General features: G+C 41.3%; 1 protein-coding gene across 1 annotated transcript; it reads right to left on the bottom strand.

Moving 5' to 3' along the window:
- Window positions 1-6,786: 6,786 nt before the first annotated feature.
- sfrp2 (secreted frizzled-related protein 2) lies at window positions 6,787-14,116 on the bottom strand. The gene is made up of 3 exons (XM_028802675.2): window positions 13,437-14,116; window positions 11,443-11,523; window positions 6,787-10,035 (listed from the first exon to the last, which is right to left on the bottom strand). The coding sequence occupies exons 1-3, from the start codon at window positions 13,939-13,941 to the stop codon at window positions 9,731-9,733; spliced, it is 891 nt and encodes a 296-aa protein (XP_028658508.1). The 5' UTR covers window positions 13,942-14,116; the 3' UTR covers window positions 6,787-9,730.
- Between the last annotated feature and the right edge of the window lie 336 nt (window positions 14,117-14,452).

The following is a 14,452-nucleotide window of genomic DNA, read 5'->3' as shown; positions in this document are numbered from 1 at the left end:
TTCTGTAACCTTCCCCAGATTTGTGCCTCGTGACAATCCTGTCTCGGAGGTCTACAGATAATTCCTTTGACTTCATGCTTGGTTTGTGCTCTGACATGAACTGTCAACTGTGGGACCTTCTATAGACAGGTGTGTGCCTTTCCAAATCATGTCCAGTCAACTGAATTTACCACAGGTGGACTCCAATGAAGCTGCAGAAACATCTCAAGGATGATCAGGGGAAACAGGATGCACTTGAGCTCAATTTTGAACTTCACGGCAAAGGCTGTGAATACTTATGTACATGTGCTTTCTCAATTTTTTTATTTTTAATAAATTTGCAAAAACCTCAAGTAAACTTTTTTCACATTGTCATTATGGGGTGTTGTGTGTAGAATTCTTAGGAAAAAAATGAATTTAATCCATTTTGGAATAAGGCTGTAACATAACAAAATGTGGAAAAAGTGATGCGCTGTGAATACTTTCCGGATGCACTGTAGATAGATATTTGCAATATTCTAAAGATTCTGCAGTTGTTCCCCCTTAAGTATATTGAGAGGTCCGCATCCATGAATGAGAAGCCATTTCAGGTCAATTGCTGTGAATTCTGTGGTAGATATTAGTAAGTGTAGTTTATTATTTTGTATCAAATGAATTTGCTGTGCAGCCCGGTGGTGCAGTGGGTAGCGCTGCTGCCTCGCAGTAACGAGACCTGTGGTTCCCTTCCCGGGTCCTGGTGGAGTTTGCATGTTCTCTCCGTGTCTCCGTGGGTTTCCTCCCACAGTCCAAAGACTTGCAGGTCAGGTGCATTGGTTATTCTAAATTGTCCCTAATGTGTGCTTGGTGTGTGTGTGTGTGTGTGCCCTGTGGTGGGCTGGTGCCCTGCCCGGGGTTTGTTACCTGCCTTGTGCCCTGTGTTGGCATGGATTGGCTCCAGCAGACCCCCGTGACCCTGTAGTTAGGATATAGAGGATTGGATAATGGATGGATGGATGAATTTGATGTTTCTTACCACTTGCAGAGCTTCCATCACCACAAGTAAGGTACAGTTTATGTGCACCATGTAGCAAAATCAAGGATTGTTGTATAATACATTATATTTTTATTAATATTGCAATAACAAAATGCACCGTGTGCCATGCACAAGCCACCTGGCGCAGTAACACAGACTGACGTTAGCGTGCGGTGGTCAGATTTATGTGAAACTGAAGAAAAGCAAAAAGAACAACATGATGACAGCAGACAGTCTGATAAAAGGTTGCTTATAAAATGTATTTTTTCCTTTTTTTTTTTTTTAACCCTAACCTCAGCCACACCATTACATTCAATAATCAATAATTTCTTTCAAAACTGGTGTACAATTATAAAAGTGTTTACATACAAAAATTATTTACAATGCTAAAGTATAGTTAAAGCAATATTTTACAACTTTTTCACACGGCAACAAGCTCGCCTATATTACACCTGCTTGACACATTAGAAGGGAGACGGCTGCTTTACATTTCAGTTGATCTCAATGGCTGAAACATTTCTAGACGTTCGGCATTTGTGGCACAAGTTCACCACTAAACAACAAACAAATTGTGCGGCGGCCCACACGTACGGTAAGTCACAGACACAGGGGCTGACAAACAGCACTAATGCCTGTTCTCCCACTTTCTTAGACCTTCAGAAGGGAAAAAGCAGCTAAAGCTCCTCCCACTTACAAGGCCACACCTCCTGCCTACCTCACTTCCCTTCCTATCCCCGCCTCTTCCTGCCAAGAAAATATAAAAAGCCGCCCTCCACTCACCAATGCAGTCTATGCTAATGACTCAGTCTGTCATTGTTAGCAGGGGTCTGAGACAATATACGGGGTGGAATCCCCCAAACTTTATCTTTTGTCCTCTATTTCGTTCACAGCACCTTCCAATTTAACTGCAGGTATGAGAGCAAAAAAAAAAAAAGTGTTTACTAAAAGAGGATTTAAAACCAGACCCTCTATTTTCCATTAAAACAGAAATGGGTGTAGGGCAGGAGCCACGACATAACGGGATGTCGTTCTAAGCACAATTCTCATATATCCAGTGGAGCAGATCAGGGACGCCAGGTAACCCGCCATTTCAGAACTTTGGGATATCAAAAAAGACAAAAAAGAGGAGAATTAGGAGAAAGTGTAAACCAAACACTAGAGAGACGCTGCTGGAGACTCGAATCGAGAGACGAGTTCCTGGGGTTGTCCATTCTAACCCAATCACAGAAATGCGTGCTTGTGTCACACACAGGGCCATCTTAACACTTGGGCACGCTGGGCAGTTGCCCCGGGACCCCACACGAGCATAGCGTTTTTTTCTGATGCCTATGGATGTTTCTGTTTTGCTATCAAAACAGGGGCTCCAGTTTTCTACTTTGCCCAGGGGGGCCTATGAAGCTGTTAGGACGGCCCTGGTCACACATGCATGCCGAGGGTGGGGGGGGCTTACTGGCTTTGAGCAGGTGAGAAAGTTGCAAAAAGATGGTGGTGCACCAGAATCATTACTGACACCCTGGACGGGATGAAGAATTTGGGGGCGAATCGTGACACCACTTCGGCCCCTCTGCTTACAGCTGCACCCCTTTCTGTCCAGCCCCTATATTTATTTGTTCCATCAGAAGTTGCCATTCATTTTGGATTTTGATACCGAAGAGGACAGACCTCCATATTTGAGGACTACAGTTCTACGCCTTTGTTTTTCCTTATTTTACTTTATTGATTTTTTTTTTCCCCCTCAATTAAAGTGGGCTTCCGCCTTGTCACCCCAACACAAGATGCTCTCTGATGTTCTTCTTTAAAGCCTGCTAACTTGTTATTGTAGGCCAGCAAGAAAACCCTGCCCCAAGAAGTGGAGACATGTCTATGGTCAAAGTGGGCACAGTTGGATGATACCATCCTTGGCATTGTCCTCATAACATTGATTTGTGTGCTTTTGAAAAAGGGGTAAGGCTTGAACCGGGTTACAGTTTGTCCGTCCGTCCATCCGTGCAAACGATGGTGTGCTAGGGAATGAGGTAAGCAGTGGGGGGCTAAGACAAGAGAAAACAAACAGGTAGGTGTGAGGTGGGCTGAAGTGGAAGACACTTTTGGCGCATGAGATAGCAAGGGCAAAAGAAATGCCAGGAGACAGTCAGACAAGGCTGGTGAGAGACGGGCACATACTGTAGGTGTGCAATGAAAGACCGGATAGTTAGGAGAACGCTTCTCATGGAGTTGGACTAGATGAGCAAAGCTGGGGGATTTTGAACAGAACATTGGAACATTCTAGAAGAGAATGGGCCATTATGCCCAACAAAGCTCGCCAGTCCTATCCACCTAATTCTTCTAAAAGAACATCAAACACTAAGTGTTTGTAGCATGGTGTAAGGTGGGGGGCTGCGTCGACAGGCGTATATGCACCATGTTGTCACCTGCTGTAAGTGCCAGTGCACAAGTCAGAGCGTATGACAAGCCAACGTGTTCACACAAGAACCATCACAGACCACATTAGGGCTTTCAACAGCACCTTGGTGTTAATGTTAATGGCTGCAAACATCGGTCTTCGCCCACGATATTGTTGTCCTTATTGTTTCCAGATGAACAGTCAGGCTTATCACAGCACGGGCAGTGGTGAGACGTGGAGATACACACAGTCGTATATCGTCAATCCGGAATGAGGTCACCAACATGAGAACAGGAATGGCGAAAAACCGTAGGTGTGGCTCTGCACTTATGACTAAGCTGAGTTGGTGGATGGCATTGACAGGTTGCAACACATTTAATGAAGGCGTGGAAAATGATGGAAGAAGAGTGCCAGGAAAAGGCTAGAAGGGCTAGAGGCTGACTGCAACAACAGCGGCACTCACAGCAGATCCAAGGAGATGCCATACTCTGCCCTTTCTGGTCCCATCAGCATGAGGTGGTGCCTCATATTGACCTGACGCTCCCAGTTAGCCACTATTGTCAATGCAAAACACGTCTTCTTTTTGTTCTTGGTTTCTGGGCCACTGCGCCATCTTTTTCTTCAGTTATTAGTAAATGGGGTAATCTGGTTGGTGCCCAAATCATTTTTTTGGAGTACGCTGGTTTCTAGGCAGTCATGCTACACAGGCTAAATCCAAAAATCCTATTTTTATGTTACTGGAAACAGGCTTTCTTAATGTGGTCCAAATAATAAATGAATCCGAGAATACTCTACATTATATTTTGTGTCAAACAATAAACGTGTGTTTTATATGCAGGAGTAATGGCCTCTTGTATCCCGCCAAACTGAAAGTGGAAGTTCAAGACCATCCATCCATCCATTTTCCAACCCGCTGAATCCGAACACAGGGTCACGGGGGTCCGCTGGAGCCAATCCCAGCCAACACAGGGCACAAGGCAGGAAACAATCCCGGGCAGGGTGCCAACCCACCACAGGACACACACAAACACACCCACACACCAAGCACACACTAGGGCCAATGTTAGAATCACCAATCCACCTAACCTGCACGTCTTTGGAATGTGGGAGGAAACCGGAGTGCCCGGAGGAAACCCACGCAGACACGGGGAGAACATGCAAACAGTTCAAGACCAATATTATGTATTTTTAAGCAAGGAGGAAGCTGAAAAGGAACTAAAGAAACTGTTTCCGACGCTCTTTTGAAAAGTTAATAAGGAGCCGAATTCTGTCAAGGCATGGGAAGGACTTATCATCTGCTGTCGGATCCACTTTTAAAGAGACTGGTATTATAATTATACATCCTTTTCTTTACTTGGACATTATATGTTTATATCTTAATTACAGTTATAGACGTGAGTGTGGAAGTGTGGAAGTAATTAAAGTAGGGTTTGGGTTTTTTTTTAACTACCTTAAAGTAGACTGTTTAACATCACACTCTTGGTTTATTGCTATTTCTACTATTACATTACTATTACATGGTTCACCAACAAATGCGCGATAGACAAATGCATGCCGACAAAACCGCGACCGACAAATGTGTGCCGACAAACCCGCAAACTGATTTTCGACAAAATCGTGAAAATCAAAATCTCTGTATCAGCAAGCTGTGGAAAGCCTATTGACTGTGCTGACCCACTAATATGTAGCCAGGTATCATGTAATATATAGCAAAATGTTTTATTTCTCATATCTCATAATATTGACATCTAAATTAAGTTTTACAAACCATATTTAAGTAGAACTTTTTATGCTTTTATACTACTAATTATCGCGCATTTGTCGGCGCGTTTTTGTTGGCGCGCATTTGTCTATCGCGCATTTGTCGGGTCACTCTATTACATTTATACTATTACATTAGGATTTACTATGTTTATCCTAGACTACTTTTTAAAATCACTCCCAGGGTTCATTCTTTTATTATCTTAATATCTTAAAGTTGCTGAAGATTATTTTAAGCTTAAAGACTTTAATGATTATATTTTCGGCAGATAGTATTTAGAATTCAGCTGCAATAGATATCTCTATGTTTTAATTCTCAAACGCCGCTGCGGGGTGGGGTCTGTTTTGTTTTGGACGTGCTCTGTCTCTTTGTATGTCAGAGGACCGGGACATCGCGAAATGGGATCAAGCCTCATGTGGGGAGGCAAAATGGGGGGGTGGGGAGATAAAGGGGGGAGAGAAGGAGAGCAGGCTATACCTAATCTATTCTTCTAATCCTTATAACTATAAATATCAATGCAACAATAGGCTAAAATGCAATAACTCATGGGGAATTTTGAAATTAAGATTAAAACTGCCTCACTACCAGTTAAGACTATAAAATGACATTAGGAGTAATGGTCTCAAATACGCTTCTTTAAGTCATTGATTTGTTTTTAAAGAAAATGATTTTAAATGTGATGCACTCTTATAGATGACGGATCTTCACTGGCCGATCCGGATTACTGGATTTTATGGTTCCCCACAGAGCCCTTGCTTGATGGGTTCCTTCCAAATGAAATTGGCTCTTAATAAGAAATTAGAAATCTCCAATGCATAGCAGACATCCCACCCATCTTGCAGAACTGATTTCAAGGAGGAAGGTTTGGGTAAAGGGGGGGGCATGTACACAATAAAGGAACAAGGGGGCCGTTCACAAGAATCAGGGTGGGGGGGGGCATGTATGCAATAAAGGAACAAGGGGGCCGTTCACAAGAATCAGGGTTGGGGGGGGCATGTATGCAATAAAGGAACAAGGGGGCCGTTCACAAGAATCAGGGTTGGGGGGGGGGCATGTATGCAATAAAGGAACAAGGGGGCCGTTCACAAGAATCAGGGTTGGTTGGGTTTGACATTTCCAGCAGAGATTTTGAGGAGAATCGCTTGTGGGGGACCAAGAGAAGACATTGATTTCTGGGAGACTTTAGATGCTTGGTATAGTTGGCAGGACACTATCCATAGCAAGAACAGCCGAACTTAGCCTGTGTTATTAAATGAAACACGCGTCAGTTTAAAATGGACTGATGCCCTATCTGTGGATTGTTCCTGCCTTGCGTACGATGATTACTGAGATGGGCTCCAGTTGCCTGGTGACTCTGTCCTGGATAAGCAGGCTAAAAAAATGGATGGATGGATGGATGGACGTTACTGATGTTATTAAATGTCATTCCAAATTTTGCAAGTATAATAACAAAAGATTTCTATCCATGTTTTATACAATAACATTTTCAAGCCGATTTAATTTGGTTTAGGATCGTGGGGTAGAGTGGGGTGAGTAACAGCTGTCCTGTATCACTCTTTAGAAGAATGCTTCTTTTAGAGGTTATGTGGTTCCCCGTTGAGCTGTTTCTTAACCAAACACCATTTCATTGTGTGCATATGAAGTTGGCTCTTTGTGCTTTGAAAAGCTTCCTAATATGGTGGAAAAAACTGAAATCTTTAATGTATGTTCTGGACATTAATAGATTAAGAAAACGTGGACTTAGCCGGCAGGTGCTATTGCATGCAGTGTGAATCCTTTTAAAATCGGGGCCCAGTGACATTTCACACACCTACTGCCATCTGTTCTTGGTTATTTATGCATGGAGCCTGTTACAGATATAAATAAATAAACGTTCTCTCTGGAACCTTCAATTGGATGGGTCTTGTGGGAACCAAAAATGGTTCTCCTATATGGCATCGCTCTTGAGAACCACTCTGGTCTCTTTATTTTTAAGATCGCGGCTTTTTACCAAAATAGCATTTAAAAATGAAGGAATTTCCAGTATGCAGGCACAGGTGCGCTTGACAATAAATCAGGCATTCCAGTGCGGGACACATCCCACTCTCTTTTTAGAACATTTTTACTAAGTAATAACTCCTAAACACCTTATCATGGCAACAGCATTACATTAAATGCCGCTAGCTGCAGCAGGGACGCAGCACTTCTGAGTACAGAAATAGCAGGGTGGCGCAGTGTTAGAACTTCTGCCTCGCAACAAGAACTCCGGGCTTTACGCCTCGGGTGGTCCCTGCGTGGAGTTTGTATGTCCCCAAATGCCTCCCAGTGCCAATGTAACAGCATGGGTTTCAATTGGCTTATCAGCCTGCCCGCTTCAAATCATTTTCGCACATGTATGGGTAATCTGGAGACTCGACGATTTGCTGCCACATCCCAAAGTCGTGCATTAGGCTGATACGGCTCGCTAACGTGTGTGTTAAACACGTCCTGTGATGAACTGACCTCTCATCCGGGATTTGTTCCTACCTGTAAACTATTCGTGTTCAGAAAATGGAGGTCTGGTAAGTCACACGTCAGGATTTCTGAAAATTGTTTTATTTGACCTTGAATCTCGCTTAATTTTAATTGTTTGCCTTAAAACTTTGAATGAATAAATTCTGCAGGACTGAATTAATTAAAAGAAAAACTGTTAAAAGTACACGAGTTTACTTCTTTTCTTTACATTTCTTAAAATTGCGCACCATCGAACATTTCTGTCTTGGTGTGGAAACTCAACGACTAATTCCAGATGAGGTTCAATAAAATCATCCATCCGTTAGCCGAACAGACACACACAAATACCAAAATTCATTGTTTTTTTTACTCAAATAACATATATAATAGTGCGAGGTACTGGCATCCCGTCCGGGGTTGGTTCCTGCCTTACACCCTGGCGGGACAGCGGGATTCGCGACACGGTGTTGCATAGGAGGAATATTTCGGACAAAATAAAATAAATACGCAAGTAAATTAACGGACTGTGAATTGTGACGATTAAAGAAAGTGTAACAGTTGGGAATGTGGGTTTAAACATCCATTTTAAACCCTTTGAAGGGTCGCTGGGAAGCTGCAGCCCAACGAAGAAACATTGGGCGCATAGCACAACAGCCCCTGGCTGGTCCATTAATGAATCTCGAAATGTATTTTTCTTGGTTACTACATTATGTATTTATTTATTTCCTTTTTTATTTATTTTAGTGAAACCGCAATAATACGAATAAAGGCCTGAAAGGAAACTGTCACTTTCACTTCTCAAAGTTGAGAAGTGGGTTCTACCAAATGTTGTTTTCCTATTGGCCAATGGTCGGTAAATCTTCGGTCTTCAAGTGTCACATTTAGAGCAGACGCTTCATAGTGATGAATTCAGAGTTACCTTTAAAGTGGCGCTTTGAACAGAAATTCTGGGCAACTTCCTCGTGCACGCGCGGTCACAATTTTGAGCATGCGCACGAGCCACGGGATTCCCCATGCAGGCAAAGCGAACGACTCACCAATCAGAAAACAATACAGGATAGAGCCCACCCTCCCAACTTTGACGAGTGAAGGTGACGATTTTTATTTTACGGCTTTGGTGTTACTAACATACACACATGATGAAATAAGCGACAAAACATATATTTCCTGACATGTTTAATTAATATATAAACTTGCTGGAAATGACTCCAGCTCCTCTACATTCGTGTTTCGGAAATGGATGGATACTCACATTTCGTGTTATTATTATCATCACTCACATTAATTGTATTTATTTTATGTAGTCCGAAATATTCCTCCATACTATGATACATAAAGCTTATAAAAATGGATGGATGAACGAATGGAAGCATTCCAACTTAACAGCCACCCCACAAACGAATATCAACGCAGCAGTTCTTCAATACGAACACACGCATCCTTTCTAAAGCACAACTGGGAGCAGTAAGCTCAATACCGTATAAAGTAAATGCTGTATGGATCAAAAAGCAAGAGGCTATTAAACTAGTTTTGGTTATTAAAAATTAAACTGAGAACGAAAAATCGAAGCTCCCGGCTCCAGGCAAAAACATAAAAATAAAAAAAAAATGACAAACGAATGATTGTCAGGTCAACATTCACGTGTTTCATGCAGAAAGTGTCTATAAAAATGTGACCGTAAGTTGTAAGGGCAAATAATTGCCTGTCCAGAAACCCTTCTGTCAAAACGAGCAATGGAAAACACAAATGTTTTTTGCTTGATAACGGGAAAGGCACCACTTTTTCCGGGCATACAGCGCCCCCTAGAGTATTATTGATGTTACTACAAATGTCACATTCTATACAACCTACGATTATCTCAAGCCAAATTCCGAAAGGCGTGTGACTGCAGTCCAAAGGTGAACTCCAACCCTTAGCCGGCTTAAGTTATGTGCCTCTGCAAAGTAAATGGAGGGGTGTTCTGGTCAGGTAGTCATTTACGCTTACGCGAGTCATCTTTGGACATGCATTTGAATGAACTTTTGGCAGCGGACACTTTCAAGTCACTTTTAGCTGAATGTTACCGATGTGTGTCGTTTATTTCATTCACTTCTTTTCGAGAGGGGAGGCGAGGAGGCGCCGATTAACACTGCAGTTTGCGGATGCTGCGCGAGATTCTCTTAAACTCCCTCTGTCCCCGCTGCCATCTCTTCACTGAGGTTATGACCAGGTTCCCGCCGAGCTTTTGTCCCATCACTAAATAGGGGGCGTTGATGTCGTTCATCTCGTCGCAGGTGCACTGCAGGCCGTCTTTAAGCCACAGCACGGTCTTCTTCAGGTCGCGCTCCGTCACTCCATTCAGTTTATAGATCGTTTTGCTCTTTGTCTCCGGGATAATTTTGGTGTCCCCGTTGATGTACGAGATCTCCTTCACTTTTATCTTCAGGGCTAATAGAAGGCGAAAGGGGGTAAGGGGCGGGGAAGAAACACAACAAAGATGTCGAGTTAACTTTGACAATGTACAAACTCGAAGTTTGCTAATGATTGGTAAAACGTTTCTCTGTCAACCAAACGGTCAGCAGGTGGCTTTCTTTGGAAGATCACGAAAGGGTCATCTGCTGCCCTTTGGGGTGTCTACAACAAGGATAATCAATCTACCGTCAGGCGTTTATGTGGGCAAGAATAGCAAAAGAAAGAAAGAAAGAAAGAAAGAAAGAAAGAAAGAAAGAAAGAAAGAAAGAAAGAAAGAAAGAAAGGAATGAATACGTGTATTTAATCAATTTAATTTATATAGCACTTTTTCTACAGGAAAAAACACATTTTGAATAAAGTAACCAATAAAACATTTAGAAAGAAATCCAAAAAAGTCCAAAAAACTTATAACGAACGGAATAAATACATCTCATAGTTTTCAAACAACAGCATAAAATTAGGCGAAAAAAATTTGATTGTATCATTAAAGTATACATTTCCATAAAAGAATGCGCATACTTGTAATCACCGACTCCACATATGGGGACAATAAAAAAAATAACCTTTTGCAGGAAATGCAGACCGCTTTAAAATTAAAAGGGTATGCATATGCACTCTTAGAAATAAAGGTTATTTAATGGTATTTTACTGGTTGTGCGGTTCCTCGTCGAGCCACTGCTTGAAAAAGAATCATTTTATTACGTGAAGGGTTCTTTGCATATAAAATTGCTTCTTTGAGCTTTGAAAAGTCTCCTAATTGGAGGACAAAGCAGAAATTCTTAATGTATATGGCGTACCTATAAGATAAAACACATCAAGAAAGCCCGAACTTAGTCTTTGTGAGCCTTTTTAAAATCAGGAACCCGTTTACAAATCTGTTATTACCTGTTGATGTTGATTCATGGCCCCTGTTACAGATCTAAATAAATAAAGGCTCCTCTATGGCATACCTCTGAAGAACTACTTTGGCACCTTTATTTTTAAGAGTGTATGTATAGAATTTGGGTGTTGCCCTACAAACCAAAAATACACTGATAAACAAACGAGTAATAGAAACCCAGGAACGTAAGGAATCAATGCTTTCCATTCCGCTTTACCAAAAAAAAGAAAATCCGAAACTGACCATAATCTTTACCTCCGTTTTTATACAGTACATCTTAAGGTGTGCTATATCAGCAATATGAAATGATCTCTACATAATAAAAGTAGCCCGAAAAGAAAAGAAAGAAAATATATATATATAAAGGAAATGTTCAAACTGAAACTGCCTTCAGTGCACTTTAATAAAAGCATTTCTATTTCTGCCAGTGTTTTCACATTGATCAAAGTCACCATAGTGACTCGCGTACGATGTTACATACGACTAACAAAAGTTTTACCTACCAAAGTCATTTTTACAGAGGTTGTCTACAATCTCGTTGTCGTCTTCTTCGTTATCTTTACACGCGTCACAAACCTTGGGCACTGCAAAGAAATGGTGGACAGGCGTCATACATGAAAGCAACAGAAGGGTGCGCAAGAGCATATCATTTTCTTAAATCCGGGCTTCAAAGTTGGGAGCACTTTGCGAGTTCCACCACATGCATTACAGATTAAAACTAGTAAATACATGCAGAATTAGTTATCGGAACTACATGTAGAAAAATTATATATATATATATATATATATATATATATATATATATATATATATATATATATATATATATATATATATACAGTATATCCATTTATCCATTTCCTGACCCACTTCTCCAGGCCAGGGTTGCAGGGGAGCAACCTATATTAGCAAGCCTCGAGCGGAAGGCAGGAAAAATACCTGGACAGGGAAGGAGTCCATTACAGGACGAACACAAACACAAACACACACGCGCGCACACATATTTTTTTCCTAAGTTAGACATAAGTGATTCAATAGAAGTCGATGGTTAACTTAATCACTGAGCGCCTAAAACAGGAAGTCTGACGTTTGTCTGTTGATTGTTTTTATTTTTTGTAATAAACAAACAAACAAATAAAACCTTATAACAAACTATATGTAGATATTTACAGAAGCTCAATAGGTAAATAAATTGTGAATTTCCCCTTGGGATTAATAAAGTATCTATCTATCTATCTATCTATCTATCTATCTATCTATCTATCTATCTATCTATCTATCTATCTATCTATCTATCTATCTATCTATCTATCTAAAGATTACAAAAAATAAGAACCTCACAATACTCACCAGAATTACTAAAAAGAAACAAAACTTGGTTAAACATAAAAAAGAGTCACAGACATAAAAGTGTTATCTGTGTATGTTATAGTTCATTTTCTACTTATCACATAGTGCGTTTCACGTATACAGTATCTGTTATTTTAAATAGCGCCTTTCTTAACCATATTTCTGGTAGGGCATTTCACATCTATCTCTCTTTAATTATATAGTGCCTTTCCTATCTATCTATCTTACTTCAAATCTGCAAGTGTTGATTTTTCCACATATATTTTTTGGGAAAACAATAAATAAACATTATATCTTTACTAAATCTTCATGCATGAATGACACACATACAGTAGTTACTGGACCCAGTCATGCCATTACAGTAAAGGGCAGTGTGTTGTTGAACATAGTATCGTCATAAAACGATTCCAAACAGCTCCTCTTCTTCTTTACTGGCAAATAAAAGTTAAGAAAATATTGTATTTAATACAAAGAAAGTCCCAGCGTGCTGCCCGCTCGTTTCCTAAATGGGTATTACATGTTAAAATCATTAATGGGAAAATGCTTCCCAGGGGCCTCATAATTAAGTGGTACTGTCAGAAATGGCACTAATTAGACGGGACAGTCAACCTGGCAAATTGCAGTAACAAATCCTGGAGATTCTTTACAAAAGGTTATACTAAGTATTAGGAAGCTTTTTTTTACTGGATATTTTTTAATTTCTTATAAAAAAGTAAGCATCTCTTCAGACCGGACTTGAAACCCTACTGTCAATAGTAGTGATTATCTTTATAATTCGTAAAATATCCATCCCTTCGTATTTTGCGAAAACACTGAAGCTCTGCGAAAATGAACGCTCCAAGTGTGGAAAGTGAATTTTTTCATTACCACTTAATGCTTATCGATAGTTCCGTCTGGTTAAAACGCAATGTCACTTTTATATATGACACAGAGATGGGTGTGCGCATGAATGTACCCCGCGGGGAAGACCCAAATAAAACTCTCCAGATGTATACGAAGCGATAGTTCAAAGTAGAGAGGTGAATGCAAAGCGAACACATACTGCATCGCCCATCACATAAGGCGGCAACATCCTGTAAACATGTCCATAATAAAGCGAATAGGAATATGGAGACAAAGAACCTGGATAACGGGTCCACGTATTTACCTTCTTGTGTAGGATGTACCAGTTGATCGGGATTGCTCAGTGGGATGCACAGGTCGTTATCCACGGGGAAGCGGCTACATTCCAGCATATCGGGCCAAGGAAAGCCGAACGCCAGCATGACGGGGGCGCAGCTCTCCTTGACCTGTTCACAAAGCGATCTGCACGGCTCGATGGGTTCGTCCACCTCGTCCAGGCACACTGGAGCAAAGAGAGAACACAGAAACTTCTTGGTGTCAGGGTGGCACTGCTTGTGCACCAGAGGAATCCACGAATTGGCTTGCTGCAGGACTTCCTTAATGGTTTCGTGCCCCAGCAGATTGGGCAGCCGCATTTCGTTATACTCGATATCATTGCACAGAAGCAGGGTGCTCGGAATGGTTTTGCAGCTGTTCTTCTTGTGGAACAATTCCGTCTGGCTGAACTGGTACACGCCGCCGTGTAACTCTTCCAAGTACACCGCCGGGATTACTAGCGCCGCAAGAATTATCAGGCACTCGCCGAGCATCTTTACGCGGTTATGGATAGCCACCCTCTTAGAAGCACGTTCACCTTTTTTAGTTTCTTAATCTTCTTTCTTGACCAAGTGATCATGAACACCGAAATATCTTCCAGCGTTTTACTTGCAAGCTTTTCGGAACAAAGATGCCTTAATGCCGCTCGGGGCTGCAATGAAAGGAGTCATCTAGAGGTTTTTCCATGTAAATGAAGCACTGGGAGGAGTTATCTCCGAAAGATCACAAATCGATTGGTCTCCTCAGAATGCGGTCTGGGACTTCGGATCAGGTACCAAGGAAGAGTCTTGTTCAAACCTCATCAAGGCTGCACCCCTAAAACCACCGATCGTCGCGAACTGTCATTAGTTTTGGAATCGCGTATTTCCCAATACTTTAATAGTAAAATTCAGTTTGAAATGGGAATGCAACTAAAGTACTTGCATTTTCACTTGCATATAAAATGACATGTGAAATCAACGCGTAGAATTACTGTAATTAAACTCAGTTTGAATACTGTAGAGC

Source organism: Erpetoichthys calabaricus, chromosome 5, assembly GCF_900747795.2.
Source record: "Erpetoichthys calabaricus chromosome 5, fErpCal1.3, whole genome shotgun sequence".
Taxonomy (NCBI): domain Eukaryota; kingdom Metazoa; phylum Chordata; class Cladistia; order Polypteriformes; family Polypteridae; genus Erpetoichthys; species Erpetoichthys calabaricus.
This window is presented reverse-complemented; position numbering and strand designations above follow the sequence as displayed.

What these genes read in the sequence shown, in the direction of transcription:
- sfrp2 (XM_028802675.2), bottom strand. Translation starts at nt 13,941, where the DNA reads ATGCTCGGCGAGTGCCTGATAATTCTTGCGGCGCTAGTAATCCCGGCG. An exon ending in GGTACATCCTACACAAGAAG is followed by an intron (nt 11,524 to 13,436) that starts GTAAATACGTGG and finishes ATTTCTTTGCAG; the next exon opens with TGCCCAAGGTTTGTGACGCG. An exon ending in CCTCTGTAAAAATGACTTTG is followed by an intron (nt 10,036 to 11,442) that starts GTAGGTAAAACT and finishes GCCTTCTATTAG; the next exon opens with CCCTGAAGATAAAAGTGAAG.